This window comes from Schistocerca piceifrons, chromosome X (assembly GCF_021461385.2).
Source record: "Schistocerca piceifrons isolate TAMUIC-IGC-003096 chromosome X, iqSchPice1.1, whole genome shotgun sequence".
NCBI lineage: Eukaryota > Metazoa > Arthropoda > Insecta > Orthoptera > Acrididae > Schistocerca > Schistocerca piceifrons.
The window spans coordinates 765,873,405-765,894,587 of record NC_060149.1 but is presented as its reverse complement, the minus strand read 5'-3'; the positions used below and the strand labels follow the sequence as shown (position 1 = coordinate 765,894,587).

The window sequence follows — 21,183 nt, the reverse complement described above, 5'->3', positions numbered from 1 at the left end:
ATGCTTGGTGTAAAATCGAGACTTCAACGTAATAATTAAGTTAGCTGTGGGTATTTGTGAGGGGCTGTAATCATTGTGTACACACTTACCCAAGAGATGGGATGAGTTGTAATTTTCACATGTTGGACGCTGCTGTTATATGTATCTGTTTGCTTGTAGGATGTACCGGCTGCTAATAACTATCATTTTTTATATAGTGCTGATGGAGTAATAGTATTATTTCTGATTCGTGATCTGGTGTGATCATTGGGCACTAGACGTGTCCGCAGGGCTATATTGGGCTCGTATCATAGAAAGGAAAAGTTTTACGATTGGGATAGAGATAGCGCAGCATAGGGTGACCGGGGAGAAGGATGTATGTCTGACAGGACGGAAAAGTAAGCGATCTAAGGTTATTGCCCGTTTTTAAGTGCTGAACGTTCTAGTCTTAGGAGTGTGTGTTTATGTTCTCCCCCTCTCTCTCTCTCTCTCTCTCTCTCCCCCCCTCTCTCTCTCTCTCTCTCTCTCCCCCTCTCCTACCGGAACCTTCGATGCACCGATCATGGACTCTAGAAACAATACTTTACACATGATAGATTGGATGATTTGCTTAAAAATCTATCGAACTATGTTGTGTATAAATATCGCTCCGTTCTCCTTCTTCTTGTTAACTGTATGCTATTAAATTAAGGCACTTTGAGATCTGTTACTATAGATCGATATGGTGTGCTAAGCTCCAAGACTTGGTTACATTTAGAGAAATGTGATGCACTTGGATGGGTTAGGTCTAGGATAGCTCTATTCAGTCAAGAGAAGTGGAGTGTAGCTGTATTCGTGTGCTCGGTTGAGGAATAATTGGGTAGCGATGTTGCGGGGTAGGTAGGTCAATGCCGAGGTGAGGATGGTCTTTTAACGTAAGAGGACTAGATATCTCTGTGACCACCATACACAGAGAGATTGATTGGTTACTATGCGCGAGGTCTTAGAAATATGTATAGCGTTGTCTGGTATAATTTGATTGTCTTTATGCGTTCGAGAATTAAGTGTGAATGGACGCGCTGAGCAGTCATCTATAAATGGTCGCAATGATACTTGCAAAGTAGAGGATGTATGGTCTAGCTATGATACTGAAATTAAGAAAACAAGCTGTCACATGATTGGCCAGTGTTGGACTTACTGTAAAATTTTTCGCGATATCAGCTGTGATGGATAATGTTACAGTAGATTGGTGGTTTCTTATCCATCGCATCTGTGCATTGGGTATGGCATAATGATTGACTGACAATGCTTGCTTGAGTTGGGGGAGAAATTTTGGTTGATGGACTGCAACTTCCAGGGTTGCTAGCACCGAAAACAGTGATCCTGTACTTGTGTGCAAAAATGACCAATCACTAGAAATGGAATGCAGAGTTATAAACTATTTGGTCACTGCGACATATGAGTTTAAATGTAGAGGTGGTCAATCACTTTCGAGGGAAATCGCTACAACGCCAGCAGGCTCTTCTATTTTCCTTGTGTTGTGGCTGTCCTTTATTTAAAATCATTCAATGTTATGCTATCGACTGTAAGCATATGATTTATAAGGCGCAAGGTATAGTTTCCTGTGAGAGACCGTGCATCAGTTCGTGTTAATGTCTATTTAGAATCAGACAATGACTTCGAAGTCGCGGCAGAAAGACGAAATGCTCGGCAGTATGCAAAAGCGTGTTAGAAAACACTGTTTGAACAAAGGCCAGAGGCAGCTTCTCATTCGCTTAGAGTATGGGTGATCAAACTTTAAAGGAGTCTCTGCAGCATGTGTGTATATTTAATATGATCTTGTTCATATAAGCATCTGTAGTTTGTGGTGTTGGATTTGGTGAGCTGTTAGGAATTCTTGGATGGTTGCACTCTGAGTTATTCGAGGGGGAGTGTTGTGAATTCCATTTGTCTGCGCTGGAGGTGGATCGCATTAGTACCTTCGTGACTTTATCACTGTTTGATGGTAGAGGATAAAGATGATAGGGTGTTGAGGATCTGTTGTACTTGTACCTAGTTTGAGGCGTACAACATTGCGCACATTTTCGGCGAATGGTCAAAACAAGATCCTGTTGTAGTAACTGAGATCGTTCTGTTTATAGACAGGTTGCAGAAGGTAATAAATATGTCTTTCTCCGACTTAAATTGCAGAGAGCAGATGGGTGAAGATAAATGCATACTCATCTATGCTTGTTGAAATTACGGAGTTGAACACATTTGCATATGTATATGAAATTGTAAATTCAATTATTTAATATAGCGGGGTGGTGAGAGTGAATTAGCGAGCGTTCTCGGGAGGAGCAGACGCGCTGTTATACGGTCATGGTGGATTCCACTGTCGGTCAAACTCTGGCGCCAAACGTATCCTTTGTCCGGCACGCGGTCGACAGGTTCGATCGTGTCCGATGTTAAGTGCTCACGGTCACGGAAAGATGTTTACGTAGTCGGACTCTGAGACGCTGCTGGCCGCCTACCTGGCGCGCTGGACGTGGGGGTGTGCGGGCACCACCGGTCGCTTGACATCAGCCAGCCAGGGAGCTGCCGACGGAGCAGGCTCAGCCGGCCGCGCGTACGTCAGCTGCGCTCTGGAGTTTCGCTGTGTGAGCATGGACAAGTTAGTTGGAACACACCTGCATGACCATAATGTCTGAAATAAAAAGTAATTTTCCAGGTATTTACAGAAGGCTATGTCCGTCGCGTGGATGGAGGGTGTGTGACATAAGTGGGGAGGCGGCGCAGCGATTGTACAGTTATTACGCGCGTTCGAGAGCGAGTCAATTAGCGGGCATTCTAGTGCGGTCCAAACGTGCTGTTATATAGTCATGGCGGATTCCACTGTCGAGCAAACTTTGCCACCAAACGTGTAGCACTGTGATGCCGCTCGCACAGGGACACGTGGTGGACGGTGAGCGGTTGGCATCGACAGGTTTGAACGTGGGCTAAAGTGTTGCAGGGAAACGGCCAACCGTTGTGCAATTCAGCTCCGAGGCAGACAATTTTGGCGGGAAACGTCTGGAGGCGACGAATACACATGGTGAGAGGACAAGGGGCCGCTGTGACGTCAAAATCGACAAGTTCCAGTGTGTCCAGCGAAAACATGTTTGTGACATGGGAGCGATTGCTGGACTCGCCTCCCGCGCTAGTGGGCGGCCGCCTCACATGACAGGCGTAGGCAGTGTCTCCACGCGCTGGCCAGGGGGTGGCGTGGATTTGAACTACTTCAGTTGGAGCACGGACGTCGTGGTGACTGCACTGCGATATCAAAGATGTGTGTGCTGACTGTGTTGGAGAACAAGTGATGACCGTACTGCTGGAAATAAAGTCTTCAGTCCCATCCCCCCTGCAAAATCAAAGGACGTGAATTACGTTACTATAAGAGCAGTTAATTATTTGACACGATTATGATAGGCTACCAGTGAAAAAAGATAAGTGAGGGAGAAAGTTCGTACGTGTGATCAATTATGGTGTTGGGATTTGAAATTGTGATAGATTTTTGTTATGGATGTAAGGAAAATGGCTTTCTCGCCGAGAAAATTGGACATCTTGAATAAATAATAAATGATAATAATGAATAGATGTACAGTCTTCGAGACAATATCGTGTTGGAATTTGAATTTGGCGCAATTTTGTAGTGGAGGCAGGCCTATAATAATAAATGATAATGAATGATAATAAATGATAATGAATGATAATAAATGACAATGAATGATAAATGAATGTTAATAAATGATAATGAATAATAATAAACAAAAGTAATATTTTGCAGCCATTATCGTGTTGGAATTTGATTTTGGGGTGAATTTTCTAGTGGAGACAGGTCAATAATAATAAATAATAAAAAATGATAATAAATAATAATAAATGATAATAAATAATAATAAACGATAATAAATGATAATAAATGATAACAATTAATAATAAATGATGATAAATAATATTAAATGACAATAAATAATAATAAATTATAATGAATGTTAACAAATGATAATCAATAATAATAAAGAAAAGTACGGTTTTTTGCATGCATTATCGTGTTGGAATTCAAACTTGCCGCCATTTTTTCTTCTGGAGGCTTAGGTTAGTGGACATAGCACAATTGGGCTCTTTTCCCGCCAAAATTCAAACTTGCCGCCATTTTTTCTTGAGGTTAGGTTAGTGGACATAGCACAATAAGCCTATTTTCCCACCAAAAGCCGCCATCTTGGATGACGTCATGTGATTTTGCCAAGTCTACATGCCACCATCTTGGATGACGTAATCGCCGCCATCTTGAATAAATTTGGCAACAATGAGCGTGGCCTACACCAGGAGCAATGTCCTAGACTGCACAGACGATCCGCTAATGTTTATTCAGTGTTTCCTTCAACACGTGTGAGAACTTTTTTTCTGTTATGAAACTGTGATAGTTCCGCCAACATTTGAAATTCTTGGGTTTAATAGATTTTAATCTATGTAACTCCATGCGTTTGACTTTATCAGTAACCACATTTGACGATGATGTATTACATATTCTAAAATATAAAATGTGTAAATTAATAAACATCACAAAGTAATGTTAAATACCTGTATGTAAAATTTTTTGTGGTTTTGCTTACCATATTGGCTAATATTTAATCTTGTAACAAAAGATATTGCTTTCGTAGAAAAATAAAACGATGAAAATAAATACCCATGATCAAATCCTGCTTATAAAAGTATGCTGCAATATTCACCTCTTAGAAGTAGTGTTGCAAACACATCTTCCAAAGATTCCCGTGTGTGCAACCTTCAGCTTATGGGCGTCTGAGTCACGCACCTGGTCGGAATATCAGAGTGGTGGGAGCCGGGGGTGCTTAGCAGACTCAGCTGCGCTTGCAGCTCTTGGAATGGACCAAGGCTGCCGGACCTGTCCTGCAAGGGGCCTCCTGGCCAATGACGCCAAACGCTAATTTCTATTTGTTTCCTTGGGATAGAACACAAGCTGATGCCATGCTACGAGTTTCTGTGAATTATTTTGAGCTCTGATTCATTTTAATCGTATTAATTAACATCATCTTTACTCTCATATCATTTGAGTTTCATGTACACCAAGTTACTATGCATTCAGAGTGTCTAAGTGCTAGAATTTGGCTCGTCAGGGAAGGGTGTAGTTGTATTCATTTATCAATAGTTTAGCTTAATATATTTGTCAAGTGGCAGTTATAAAAAGCTGTGTTACTCATGAACTAGAAGTCATACAGCTGTTCAGTGCTGTACTGAACGCGTGAATTCAAGATACACAGCTTCTTACGTGTTATGAATGATTCGGTGCGCGTATTGGCTTCAGTTATAATAGTTCTTCTTTGTACACAACTGCATAATTTTTTAGCTATGCAAATCGACGCTGTGGCTGCGGTAGTCAGCCATCACACGATTCCTCTTTCTTGGAAGGCACCGGATGTTTGCCGCTGAAGCGGGACTGACTGCCGTGCCTGTTCTGGCTGTCTCCACGGACCGGCCCCCTCTCAAGCTGGGTTGGCTGTTGTCCATGCTGTGGCTTTCCCCACCAACTTGGCCAACCGTTCTGGCCTCCCATGCTGACCAGCCATCCTGACGTCTTACAATGAATATCGTTGCAATCCACTGTCAAGAAACATTGTTGTGTCTGCTCATCATTCCAATCACAGCAGGTGGTCAGAACGTATCACCAGCTTCAGGACTGAAGAAGATCTTTCCCCACCCACACAACATTCACAACTCTAAAGGTTCTTAACTCTTCCATCTCTGCACAGCGCACAGCTCAAGTGTCATCTCTCAGGAAAAGTTGGACTGATTATCGTCTAACTTGCCTGTAACTTTTTCACTGATAGTTTTCAGCCACCAGACACTCAGCATTCTTATGCAGAGCCCCTGACGCAGAAACCATGGAGCTGCTTCAGCACAGTCCAGTGTTCACACAACGACTCTTCAATATTACTCTTTATAAAATCCGTATCACACTGTACAGTCTCATTGGTTGTAGTTTCAAGATTACCACTAAAATGAGCTTCAAAGCAAACCCATACTTTCTGTTATAGGTTTGTATTGGGCTGAGAAAAGGTTACTTAGAAAAATTATAAAACCTTTTTCTGATGATTGAAAAATTCTGTAAGCTGAGATTTATTCTAGCAATACATGTGCCTATAAACTATTAAAATTCATTAACACCAGACTAAGGTATCAGGAATTTCGAAGTGAGCAGCCACATTCATAGACACCAAAACCCACACTGCTCTTGCTACACTCATACGTAAATATAGCTATTGAACATAAAAACCAAATTGTCTCACGCAGCCAAACGCAGAAATACATAAGAAAAATATTTCTCTAACTCATTCGCTTGTAATTAAAGACTAAACTTCAATGTCCACGTCCATAATATAACAATCCATCTTCTTACCACAACCAAATTACAATCACAAAACAAACTACTCTGCACAATACTCGAAAAACTAACCATTACAACTTGAAATACCTATAAACAACAGATCAGATGAAAAGGTAATGGAGAAATAAGCTTTTTTCTTACAGAATTAGGGGTCAAAATCAAATAAACGTTCAGTGGTAAATAAGAGATTCACTTTTGTTTGCTTCATTGTCAGGTTTTCTGGATGGGCCCGCTGCCACTAATTCTTCATGGTGCGATACCGCATCACGTGGAACCACGCCACTTTCTTTTGAAATAAGTTCATGAGAATTCGGTCTCTGTTTTTAGGATAAAAGACCAAGAGAGATTTCTGATTTGTCCATTTCTCAGTTCGTGAGTAGTCAAACACGCGCACGCGAAGATTATGCTCGGCTGATTCACGACGCCCGAAACTTTCGCCGTTAATTGTTGATTGCCCAAAGGAAGCTACACATTCGACTGCCTTCAGTCCGTGGCGCGCATAGTGATGGGGTGGGAGGGTGTGTGGGAGGGGTGTGGTGGTGGGAAGGGGGGGGGGGAAGAGAAACCCCAGTTCAGGGCACAGCTATCGTTTGTTCCATCACAACTCTATGGTTTGTTTCTATCTCAACCAACTGTGGTGCATGACTACTAACTTGGGACATGGGGTTTCACAAAGTGGATATTCGGGTAACATTCGCGTTTTCTGCGCAAGATAAGGGGTTGGCTGGAGAGGGTGTCCAGACCACCTGAACCCCTCCTACCTTATATATGTCCATGACCATAAGTATATCTCATTCAATGACATTATGTACAGGACAGTCTGTTATATGTTTTTGCATTTCAGATCAATGGAAGAAGATCCATTTACAATTCCATGTAACACGAAAAGTGCAATGTTAAATTAATGTAGCAAAATATTTACAATTTAAAGCAATGACAATAGTACAATAAAACATGGTGTCTCCCCTCTGGGCGTAAACTAAGGCATCCATAAAATCCATGTTGCTAGAACCTATCTGATGTAATCGCCTCCCACCGTGAGTACCCTGTTGTAAACCTTCCTAGCAGACATGTTTCCAAACAGCTTAGCAAGGAAACCATAAATTTCCGGACATGGGTTCCTGTTCAAAACATTATTTACTCACTCCCCTCTCTGAGCCCTAGAAGTTTATAATGGGAAGCCCCAAAGAAACAGTGACAAAGCTTAGGGGCAGGTTCCTTACACCAAAAAAAGAATAAAAAGTCGTAAATAAGGGCTCTAACGTAAATAAGGGCTCTAAAGCACATACCTTAAGAGATATTAGAAACTTTTTCATCTGGGTAATATGAAACACAGCTCTTTAATTTTCATATTTTGGCGAGAGATCGTACGGACCAAAACAATGAAAAAGTCCAGTAATTGTTGGGTCTAAAATGTATACCTTAAGAGCTATGAGCACTTCTTCAGTAGATGTGTTTCACACTAACAAAAGTGAACAAGTGTTCATAGCTCTTAAAATATGTATTTTGAAACCCATTCTTGCTATATTCTTTATACATATTTCTCTGTAAGGGACCTGTTCATAAAGTTTGCTGATGTTCTTTTTTGGATACCATGAATATTAAAAAACATTTAGCCAGTGTCTGTCCAAATTTTTTTCTAGTTTGTCAAGTGAAAATACTAATCAAGAACACACACACACACACACACACACACACATATATATATATATATATATATATATATATATATATATATATATATATATATTGGAAGTACATAAGGCACGAACTTTTTGAGTGTTTACCTAACAAAATTTGGCTTTATAGATTCTACACATATTTTATCATTTAAAAATATGAAGTAAATTGGTCAAGAACTTCTCGAGATATTTGCTAACAACATAGTCCCATGTGGCCTTTATCCATAGAACGTTTCAAGATCTTTGCTAACAACGTTTACCCCTAAATATATGTAGCCAATTTCTGTCCGAACATTTATTAGAAATCTGAAGTAAATTGGTGAAAACTTTTTTAGATTTTTGCTAGCAATATTTCTCTTTTTTATATAAACATACACACCAAACACACTGCTGGCCACCCAAAATGCAACACACAGACGGAAGCATCCAAATCAGCTGAAATTTGCAGCATACAACTGTGGTAGTGAGGGATGCACAGGATTAGCATTTCAGTGCAGGAACACATTATGGTTGCCAGTAGTACCACCTGCAAGCGCTATACAAAGGGGGAACAGACAACTGTGTGAACATGCTGGAATTGTTCTGTAGTGTTGTTTTTTGCGTAAGCAGCTTCAGTATACTTTGCAGAAGACGGCAAGTGTCGTTCGAGCACGTTTTGGAGTTCTGCCAAGGAAGAATAGTTCAGAGAAGTCAGTGATCGTGTCGGTCGGAACCAAGCAACTGTGATGCAGATCTGTAATTGCTGGATACAGGAGGAATCACAAACCGATGGGACTGACTGCATCCACCTCATTGCACCCCTAGACATGTTGATAGGCATATTGTCTGCTAGACATTGATGTATCACTCTGCCACATCATAATCATATCACAACAAATTCAGTATGTTGCACAACAAACAGTCTCCATGTGTACCATTCAATGTTGTTTGCAGCAGAGGAGGCTGTCCACAAGGCATACATTTCTGCATTTACCACTGAGTAATTGTGCCTGCAATGATGTGATGAACGACAGACATGGACAACTGAAGAGAATAACTTTGTTTTTTTTGGCAAATCCCAATTCTCCCCGAATTAGAGCCTGGAGACACTGTGAGACATTGTCGAACTGTTGCCTTCTGCATTGCCATACTGGTCCTGTGCCCGATATTAAGGTTTGGGGTAGTACTGAATTCCACTCCCACCATGCCCTAGTATGCATTGCCACTACACTAACCAGCCAGCGTTACATCTCTGAAATGTGGAAGCCTGTTGTCCTCTGATACCTTCAGAGCTTGCTGACAGCTACATTGCAACAGGATAATGGGTGACCACATGTGGCATGCAATGTTCAGGACTTCTTCATTGCCCACTGGATTGCACTGCTACCTCTCGCCCATCGAAAACGTTTTTTCGATGATTTGGAGCGACTGGCCTGGGATACATCATCCACTGCTACACTGGATCAGCTTTGGAAATATGTGGAAGCAGCATGGACTGCTATACCCCAACACATTCAGACCCTGTTTTTCGTTCAATGCCAAGGCATGTAGCGGCAGTTATAAACAGAAATGGTGGTAACACACAGTGCTGATTTCATCATCTTTATCACTTCACATTGGGCTGTATTTTCAGTCATGTGATCTTTGTACAGTGTGTTACCTCCCAAATCAGTTTGCCTGTGATACCTCCAGCCCTTCTTGTTGTTGCACTTTGGATGGCCAGCAGTGTATCTGGAGTGTGTGTGTGTGTGTGTGTGTGTGTGTGTGTGTGTGTGTGTGTAACTGTGTAGTGCTGATGTTTGTTTTTATGATACATTGTCAACTATCTTATATTTGTTCCTTATTATCCTGTTTTGCAGTGCAATTTTTAATACTGAAGATGACAATGTTATAGTTGAAATATAAATCTGATGTAATAAAATGACAGGTTTTGTGATCGATTGCTGTTCTTTCCATTTTCTTTGCCAGTAAATCCTTTTTTTAAAAGTCACACATTTGCGTTATTTCCCAGTATATGTGAACCATATGTAACTTCAGCAACAAATTCACTGTCTGTCAGTTATCCATTGTAGCTAATTTTGAGATCAGTCAGTGGCAGTGCATTCTTTTTGGTGGTATTTAACAGGTTTTTTTTCAGTTTTATACAGGCTAAGAAAAAGAGTTCTGCAAGGAAAACGTAGATCATTTTCTTTAACTAAAGACTTCAAGTCATTTGTAAAATATTGACATTTAGCTGCCAAGGAAAAGGCTAGATCAAAGAAGTCAATACGAAAAATAGCAGATATTATTACAAACTTGTGACAGAGAAGTCTAACAGTTCGATTATTGCTGACTGACTTCTTTGTGTTTCACTGCCCATTAGGTAATGTGCAACCCCATTGTAGAATGCCATCTTCCAGATCTCTTTCCTTTTTATTCGCCTTTACTCTTCCCTTTTGTGTTGTCCTCACACACTTTTTTCTGTTCTACTGTCCTCTTAATCAGTTGGCCTTGGCAGATCAGTCATACTGTTTTACTTATGTTTCACCTCCCTGTAAATTATTCACTTTATGGCGAGTTGGAACGCCCTATCCTAACAATGTTAAATTTTGTGTATTGTTGTCTTTAGGAACCACTGTAGCCATTGACATGGAAGTTTTACTGGACATTAAACTGTATGTTCTGAGGCTACTGAAGTACAATATTTGCATTTTGCAAATACAATTTTTTATTACACAGTTAAAAATTTTTGTGCTTTTTTTGTACGTTATCATAAATAATTTTAGTTATACATAACATTATGTTCTTCTTGTAGTTCAGTAGACTCAGAATATGTATGTTATTACTCCATGAAAGTCTGAATACTCTACTCGAAGTGATTTCTGAGATTTAGGGAAAAATCCAACAGAAAATGTAAATTTTCAGGAAGAGCTTCTAAAGTTCCAAAAGACTGTAACTCACTTAATATATGCTTAATTTTTTATTTTTAGTCTCTCAGAGTAACCCTGAACCGTACTGTATATCATTCTCTTGATCTTTTTGCAAATTTTTTCTTCTTTTTGGACTCCTTAGTGGCCAACTGTGCTGCACATTCTGCTTTATCAATGCGAAACTTGTCCATCCATTCAAGTTCTGTGATGCAGTTTGATCCAGGATTAATTCCCATACGCTGTAGCACTTTCACCCTACCTATGTCGCCATCATCAAAAGCAATAACAGCTTCACTGATCTCCAGTTTAGTGTCTTCATTCCAACAAAAACATTTTTGTAAGCGAGTCCATATAAGATTACTGAACGACTCATTGAGATTTTGAGTCTGACCATTCAGATACTTCTTGAGTAATTCAGGATTTGCCAGGTCTCTGTAAATGGGTATTATGATATCCATGACTGCTGCTGGGATGGAATGTTTATGGCTGTATGAACTATTTGTGTACTGGGCATTGCAGTAATAGCACCATGAATCAGGTCCAGGAGGGTAAAGGTGGTGTACTGGTTTTTCATCAGTTGACAGTTTGTGAAACAAGGTAGCCCATAATGCCTGCTTCATATTTAACAAATCCTCAGTATTATTTCTAATGGCCATCCCATAAAACTGCTGTAGTTCATCAATCATTTTGTCTGTTAGCCTGCCTCTTATGGTTTTACCATCAGAAAGTTTCCTGTATATCAAACTTGGTTTCAACTTCCTCAACATGTTGCCCATCCGTTTCTAGACGTCACCAACACATTCCAGTTTTGTGATAATCTTCTCAACATAAAGCTGAGCGGCAACTACACTGTTATATGCTTTTGAGTCTCACCTAAGAACGTAGTGTAACACACTCCCATTTCCTTCACAGATCGACTAAAAATTTCAATAGCTGCAGAGGCCTCCGTACCACCACTTGTTCCTTCAAAATTTCTGTCACAGATAATGCCCTTCTTCATTTCCTGATTTACACTTATAACAGTGTTTGGTTAAAATCTGGAAATCTCTTACCTTTCCAGTATCCACGTCGGTCACTGTAGCAGCAGAATTCTAAGAACTGTAGCTGCACTTCAGCCAAATGCCATCAAAAGCTACTCGTATGTCAGTCATACCATCATTTTTTTCAACAGCTTCGTTTGCAGCACCCTTCATTGACTATCATGCAACAGATTCCATAGCAGCTCCAATAAATCCTGCATACTTGTCGATTTGACAAGGTGGGTGTGGCATATTCAACATGGCACACATTGTTTCTGCTGCAGTATGTACTTTGCCAATAGCTCGCAATCCATAAAACCACCTAACATTTGCTTCAAAATAATTATCTTACACTTATCATAATTCCAAAATGAATGCGTATATTTACAACTGGCGCAATTAATGATAAGTTTCCTGGGTAGTCCATTTGATACTTTACTGTCGTCATGTAAAGTAACTGGCCCTCCACATATTTTACAACACACACATTCACCTAACACCCTTGTTAGGGTGTGTAAACCTATCAGAACGTAACGTATCCTACCATTTACATCACTTTCGTTTTGAGAAAACTGTGTATCACAACGTTTTACTTTAATCTTCAAAGAACTAATAGTGATGAGTTTGCCTGTATTTCATTGTCTGTAACTTCACATGCCACATGTTGAACACAGTGTTTCCAGTGTTTCCATTTATTCGAAAATTTATTACCAGTAGACCCAAGTTTCTTAAAAACACATCGTTTTGGTGTCATACTTTACTTTTTGAGAGATTTATCAATCTATTCCTCACTCTTCCTCAGAAAAACGTTAGCACTTCGACATACAACGCGTGTTTATACTATGATACGATGCGATACTGTTTTTGACAGTTCTACCAATACAAATACGTAATTTTATCTTTATAACACAGAAATCCACAGCCTTCTATATAAAAAAAATTACCGATTTTATTAGATCTTGAAGTAATGCACATAAAAATTTTTAATGTTCTAACTCCCCTTAATTTCTCACCTTTAAAATGTGGTCCTATTCTCAAACACTACACATTTCAGATTTCAATTTTATATTATACTCAACACTGAATACGAGGACCTTAGTGTAACAGTACTATGAAAGGATAAATTGCCATGCACCGTATAGAGAAGACACTGTGTCGTATATAGGCACAATGAAAAGACTGCTATACATCTTAGATTTTGACTAAAAGACGTTCTTCAGATGTAGAAAACACATGCACATTGGCACAAGCACAACTTGCACCTAGACGACCACTAACCCACGTTAATTATGTGTTCCTTTTTTATAGGAACCATTTATGGAAGTAAACAAGACATTTAGTTACTACATGTTTTCTGTATAAAGTCAGTAGCTTGCTTTTAAATGCATATTTTTGTTACAGGTTTTCTGGAGGTGAACAGAAAATAAATTAAGAGGAGGAGCATTTGAAGTGAAATACACAACTTGTTATAATTTAAGACAACCCTCATAGTAAGTATACAACAAAAGTCATTGGCAGTTACAGTGACAATATTATTTTCTTACATTAAATTTTGCGTGTGTAAGCACTGGTACCAAATTATTATTTCGTTTTCTGTTACAGGATACATGTAGTGTCACGTAGTCAGCTTCGTCCCCTTCAGCAAAAGTATGGGTTTACTGACATAAGTCTAAATTCCACTGTCATCACAGATCAAAGAAGCTCAGCCATCTGAAGTGTTTCACAGTTGTATGTTATCTGCTATTAATATTCATAAGCTATTGATGTTTTAATGCTTTATAAAAATATCAGTTCTGGAACAACAGAATGCCAGATGTCAGATGTCAGATTCATCAGGTACCTTTAAGCTGCAGTCATACTTAATGCATTAATAACTTAAATGTTTTTCATAATTCACTAGTGAAACTGAATTTATCAGGTACTTTCTTTTGGAAGTGAAAGACATCATAAATCTTACCAGGTGTTTCTTTTTAGAAATATTTCAATTAATTCCTGTCTTCATAAAAATGAGTGTAACAACGCACATTTGGTTAAAAATTATAACTGTATCCATAACACCATTCTACTGGCAACAGCCACAAGCTCTGTCTCAACTGCAAATTTTACAATTTTTACATGTTAGCCTAAATGCTGCTATATTCAAAGATGCTTTATTATCTTAACCACATCAGCAGATTATCAGTGTGTTTCTTCCAATTCAATTTATTATTAGTGCACACACCCAGTAATTTTTAATATTCTGCCTTAGCAAAAGACTTCTGTTCAAAGTCTATGTATATCTATGGTGTTATGCCATTTACTGTACAAAATTGTGTGTAGTGTGTTTTCTCAAAATTTCATGAGAGTCCATTTGCAGAGAACCACTTAATAATTTTCTGAAAGACATTATTTACAATTTCCTCATCTGATTCTTGTTTGTTGGGTATGATTACTATACTCGTATCATCAGCAAAAATAGCTAGGTTTGCATCTTCATGAATATAGAGTGGCAAACCATTAATATATATTAAGAACAAAAGGGACCCAAGACTGAACCACGTGCAACAACATTCTTGACGCCTCCTCAGTTAGAGGACTCTGCTGATTTTTGCAGACTATCTGTACTGTTAATTTAAACCTTCTGCATTTTTCCAGTTAGATATGAATTCAAACATTTGCGCACTATCCCACTCAGTTGCCCTGGTTCCCTTTCAACAATATTCCAAATTGTTTTAATTTTAATGTCAGAGGTGCTTATCTCAAACATAATGTACACACTTCTGAACTTTTCAGTAACTTTCCTTAGTACAGTTCAGTAGTTTTTATAATGTTTCATTGTTTCTGGATTATTACTCTTTCTAGCTGTAAGATACACTTTTCTTTTCTGTTTACTAGAATTTTTATCCCTTTAGTAAGCCATGGATTTTTTGACAGTTTCTTATAATTATATTTCACTCTTTTCTTAGGGTTACTATTTTCAGATGTATTCACAAAGGTATCATGAAATAGGTCAAATTTTAAAGTATCCTCAGGTTCCCTGTACACCTCATCTCAGTCCAACTGTTGGAAGCTTTCCCTGAAATCTACAATTCTTAAATCGTTAATTGAACACACTATTTTGGAGGACTGTATTGAATTACTCTTTGAGTTATGTCATATACTATAACTAGCTGTGCATCAAGATCAGACAGACCATTCTTAAGAGAAAATTTATTTTGGTCTTAAAAACATTATCTATCAGCATGCTGCTTTCCTGTACCACCCAAGTAGGAAAATGAATTACTGATGTCAAAGTGAAAGAACCAAGTAATATTTCAAGGTCAAGCTTTCTACTGGACTTTATCAGTAAAGCTGCATTGATATCACCACAAACTATAATTTGCTTCCCTCTGTCTGACAGATAGCACAACAAAAAATCCAAGTTTTTCAAAAATAACTGAATATTTCCCAATGAGGAACTATACACAGCTACAATTATATAGGTACCATTATTTAGTTTAAGCTCACACACACATTCTTCTATATGTTGCTCCACACAAAATTTTTTAGTTTCTTAATTTTTCACACTATGATAAATTTTAACATTGGCATCTCATCCCATTGGCTCTGAAAGTGCCAGATGGCCAACCACTTCTGATAGCCAGCATGGGAACCTACCACTCACTCCTTATTCTATACATACTGCAGCGCTACTACATTTACTTCACATATGTGAAATAGCAAAACTGGAAATAAAATAAAATGCTCTCATATCGGAAAATAGGGGCACCTTACAAAGGTATCAGACAGCGACAGCATTAACAATGTGCTAAGAAAATAGCCTGATAAAGAGCATGGAACCGAAATAAGTTTGTAGCATGTAAAAATAACATTGTATAAAAGGTCTTTGAATATAGCATTGTTTTGGCTCATCATGTGTTTCTGAAAATATTACTGGGATGCCAAAAACTGAGTGCTTTAACGTTCTGTAAATATTTTATTGTTTTTGTTATTATTTTATTACTATTATTATTTTCAGAGTAATCATTTGTGGAGTTATTAATACTTTCATGTTGATATGAAGTGAGAGTTAAATGTATTATGGATTAATTTGCAATAAACCTATATGAGACAGCAACAATATTATTAGTTTCGCCTACCGCAGAATAATATCACATGAAACATAAATGAGTGAAAAGATCTAAAATACATTAATGTACTGACTCCTCTATCCCCAAAGTTGGCAATTAATCTTATGGCAACTGTCACAAAACCTAAATATTTTAGCAGATCTAGTATATGTTTTTTTCCAATTTAAGTTTAATCTACATGCACATCTAAGAACTTACAATTTTCTACCCTTTTTATTACTTATTGCTATACTAGGTTAATAGGAGGTGGTATATTTTTGACAGTACAAAACTGGCTCTGGAAGTACAGCATTTTTTAAAGTTCAGTGTTAACCCATTTGTGCAAAACTATTCAGTAAGTTTCAGCAAAACGCCATTTACTATTTCCTCTCTTGATGTGTCTTTGCTCAGCTCCACAACAATGTGTCTTGACTTGTGTCTTGACTTATTTGAGAAAACGGTGAGGACGCAAAACCTGAATCTATAGTATTTGCAAGATTGTGTCCTCTAATTTCGGAATCCTGAGGCGAGCTGTTGCCGACCGATCGATCGATAATGCTTCCCTGTTCACTAATTGTTTCAGTGTCTACACCATTATTTGCCGCCCGCTCCATTTCCCTATGCACAATTACCAAATTACTACTTTGAATGTCTGTTAATTCATTACACGGTGGTGCTGACAAGCTACGCTCGTCGTCATTATAATTTCTCAATTTACTTTGGAGCCTAGTGTCACGTTTTTCACAAGTGATAATTATCACGTATTTCACATGATAACAAGAAAAGAACAATCTGAAGAGGAAAAATAGGAAAACACATTAACATAGCACTGAAAATAATATATAGTTAATTGCAAGCGCAGCTGCGAAATACTTGGTGCAAATCTACATGCATGCCACAACTGTTTTAGTACAACAATGAAAAACTACAACTACAAAGGAAATTCTCTCTACAATTACGCTCTAGCAATAAACAATAGCTACACTAATTACACAAACTACAAGAAAACATCAGAAGATTCCAGTGAGGTATCCTCGGCTAAGGGTCGACATATGAAACATCCCCTTAGAAAAATTTTAAATGAATTACTGTGCTGGTAAACCCCTTACGTCATTTAATTTTCAAATAGCTGAGCAGAACTGAACGTACTCAGACATTTCTCTCTTTACTTATTTTGATCGTCACTAAACTGACACACAATATTTTTAGCGCAGCGGAATCTGACTTTCAGTAATCCATACAAAAGAATGGCTGCGACTAACAATAACCTGTACCTTTCATGAATCACTTACCTCACAAAAATCTTCGTTACTCGAAATCTGCAATACAGCGAGCGCCAATACTGCCAGCTAAATAAAGGATTCTAACTACTGAAGGCACTAACTACTAATAGGCATAGTTAGCAAATGAAAGATTTTGATGGAGAAGAAACAATGTATTTACCTTAATAGTGTTCAAAAGTCATAATATATATATATATATCAGTTCATGACATCCAGACTTACAAATTTCCTTTTTCTGACGGACACGCGTCCAGATCGTCCGCTCTCAAAACTTTGCCATCTCTCTCCCCACATCCACCACTGCTGGCGGCTCACCGTCAACTGCGCAACGCTACGCGCTGTTCACATCCAACTGCCCAACACTACAATAGCAAATATTCCAACAACGCAAACCAGCCTCAGACTGCACACAGCACAGTCAGTGATTTTCATACAGCGCGCTACGTGGCGTTACCAACATAAAAACCTAAACAGCCTACTTAAACTGATAACATTCGAATTCCTACCACTCCAATCATCCCCGGATGCTCTCCATAGCCGGGGGTTAAGCACTCTGTCATACATGTGCCTCTACGACTGCGTCAGCGGGTGCAGCGGTAATTTTCACCGACTTCTTTATCGCTGGCGGTGTACATGGGGGCGGGCGCGCTGTGTGGGGACCTCGGGACAGGAGCACGCAGAATGTGCGAGTGTTTTCAACTATCTCCGACATCTAGCCACGTCAACTAATACCACTCGGATTGGATCGTGATTTAAGTGTGTCGTGTTTAGAGCTTCTAAATACGTCGCAGTGCACTCTGACTTGCGGTGATATTTGCTGTTGTCTTTATTCTATCGCGCACTACAACCATCCTCATCCTCCTTCTGCCTGACATATCGAAGAGAACCAATCTTGGAATTCTATTGTACTCGAAAACTCCCAATCACGGCATCAGATTCCTAATTCATGACTAACTCTGTCGACTATAGTGCTTGAAAAACCCAGTCGCGACGTTAGATTCCCGATTGATCAATTTATTATTACTGATAGTTGTAATGCGTTCGGTTGTGAGTCCCTCTCCCGGGCGGTGCGGACGGGGGCTACACTGTAGACGGTGAATGGCGCGCGCCTCGCGATCGCTAATTTATACACTCCTGGAAATGGAAAAAAGAACACATTGACACCGGTGTGTCAGACCCACCATACTTGCTCCGGACACTGCGAGAGGGCTGTACAAGCAATGATCACACGCACGGCACAGCGGACACACCAGGAACCGCGGTGTTGGCCGTCGAATGGCGCTAGCTGCGCAGCATTTGTGCACCGCCGTCGTCAGTGTCAGCCAGTTTGCTGTGGCATACGGAGCTCCATCGCAGTCTTTAACACTGGTAGCATGCCGCGACAGCGTGGACGTGAACCGTATGTGCAGTTGACGGACTTTGAGCGAGGGCGTATAGTGGGCATGCGGGAGGCCGGGTGGACGTACCGCCGAATTGCTCAACACGTGGGGCGTGAGGTCTCCACAGTACATCGATGTTGTCGCCAGTGGTCGGCGGAAGGTGCACGTGCCCGTCGACCTGGGACCGGACCGCAGCGACGCACGGATGCACGCCAAGACCGTAGGATCCTACGCAGTGCCGTAGGGGACCGCACCGCCACTTCCCAGCAAATTAGGGACACTGTTGCTCCTGGGGTATCGGCGAGGACCATTCGCAACCGTCTCCATGAAGCTGGGCTACGGTCCCGCACACAGTTAGGCCGTCTTCCGCTCACGCCCCAACATCGTGCAGCCCGCCTCCAGTGGTGTCGCGACAGGCGTGAATGGAGGGACGAATGGAGACGTGTCGTCTTCAGCGATGAGAGTCGCTTCTGCCTTGGTGCCAATGATGGTCGTATGCGTGTTTGGCGCCGTGCAGGTGAGCGCCACAATCAGGACTGCATACGACCGAGGCACACAGGGCCAACACCCGGCATCATGGTGTGGAGAGCGATCTCCTACACTGGCCGTACACCACAGGTGATCGTCGAGGGGACACTGAATAGTGCACGGTACATCCAAATCGTCATCGAACCCATCGTTCTACCATTCCTAGACCGGCAAGGGAACTTGCTGTTCCAACAGGACAATGCACGTCCGCATGTATCCCGTGCCACCCAACGTGCTCTAGAAGGTGTAAGTCAACTACCCTGGCCAGCAAGATCTCCGGATCTGTCCCCCATTGAGCATGTTTGGGACTGGATGAAGCGTCGTCTCACGCGGTCTGCACGTCCAGCACGAACGCTGGTCCAACTGAGGCGCCAGGTGGAAATGGCATGGCAAGCCGTTCCACAGGACTACATCCAGCATCTCTACGATCGTCTCCATGGGAGAATAGCAGCCTGCATTGCTGCGAAAGATGGATATACACTGTACTAGTGCCGACATTGTGCATGCTCTGTTGCCTGTGTCTATGTGCCTGTGGTTCTGTCAGTGTGATCATGTGATGTATCTGACCCCAGGAATGTGTCAATAAAGTTTCCCCTTCCTGGGACAATGAATTCACGGTGTTCTTATTTCAATTTCCAGGAGTGTATGATCGGTAGGATTCTTTTTTCATGAGATGCGTTTAGATGAACGTCGTGGTGGAGGAGGGTGTTTGTGCACTCAAACGCTGCTGCGTGCAAGATCTCGGATATATTTAGCGCCACAATCTAAATCTTGTGGAAATGCTATTACTTGGTTTGCATAATGTTTTTGTGTGATACTCAAACTTTGAAAACATGTTTTATTACGAAGAAGGATCATTGTAAGGTGGAGGTGAATGTTTCAAGCGAGCTATTTGACTCCTGTAAATTGTTAAGCAGTTAATTTGAAAGGGTAATGCAAATGGCTTATTTCACTCTATTTTTGATATCGGAATTGCGTGAGCTCTCCCTTTGTCTCCAGTACCAGCCAATAGGAACACTGTATTCTGAGGAGAGATGCAAACGTCCATCTGAATGTTTCGAAACGTTGGGTCACACGGACAATCAGGGAGTGGCTTCATGAGAAAGACAGAAACAGGAAACGAGTCTGGTATTTCACGATCAACAGAATACCGCCACCTGATGCTTTGTTTGGAGGCCTCTAGATCAAAGGATGCCAATATGTGGTGCTTTCTCGGTGGTGTTTACTATCGTGATCTGTAATTAGGACACTGGGCGGTTTTAGCCTTTGTTGCAGTGCCCTGACGATAGGCATCCTTTCATGATCTGTAGACCATTTTTGCACTGTCAGTGCAACATGACAGCTGTATGTTTCTCGAAGTTACAAAAAAAAAAAAAAAAAAAATTCCGCTGAAATTCTAGTAATTTGTCCATGTGCTGAGACCGAGCGAGGTGGCGCAGTGGTTAGCACACTGGACTCGCATTCGGGAGGACGACGGTTCAATCCCGTCTCCAGCCATCCTGATTTAGGTTTTCCGTGATTTCCCTAAATCGTTTCAGGCAAATGCCGGGATGGTTCCTTTGAAAGGGCACGGCCGATTTCCTTCCCTATCCTTCCCTAACCCGAGCTTGCGCTCCGTCTCTAATGACCTCGTTGTCGACGGGACGTTAAACACTAACCACCACCACCACCATCCATGTGCAGAAAGTGACAGTGGGTTTCGAAACCTGTCATGAACTTTCAGAAGTGTAATAGTTCTGATTTTCCCATCTGTGCTTGGACACCAGGACACCAGTGTGCTTTGAAAGCTGAGGAAGATTAATAATAAGAGCCTTAACATCCCTGACTCTGGCAGCAAATACTGTATAAACTATGCCTACTCAGCGTTTCCAAGCGGGCTCAGAATAAAAAAGCGCCGCATTTGTTTAAATATTTTACACTGTGACCGATTTACT

At 40.5% G+C, this 21,183-nt stretch overlaps 1 protein-coding gene across 1 annotated transcript in view; it reads left to right on the top strand.

The window, feature by feature from the left end:
- LOC124722045 overlaps positions 1-14,325 on the top strand; it is a 150,074-nt gene extending 135,749 nt beyond the window's left edge. The window contains exons 5-6 of the mRNA XM_047247235.1: positions 13,373-13,461; positions 13,574-14,325. Of these exons, the coding sequence (XP_047103191.1) occupies positions 13,373-13,403 (31 nt within the window). The 3' untranslated portion in view covers positions 13,404-13,461; positions 13,574-14,325. The remainder of the gene's footprint in view (positions 1-13,372; positions 13,462-13,573) is intronic.
- The last annotated feature ends 6,858 nt before the right edge of the window (positions 14,326-21,183 follow it).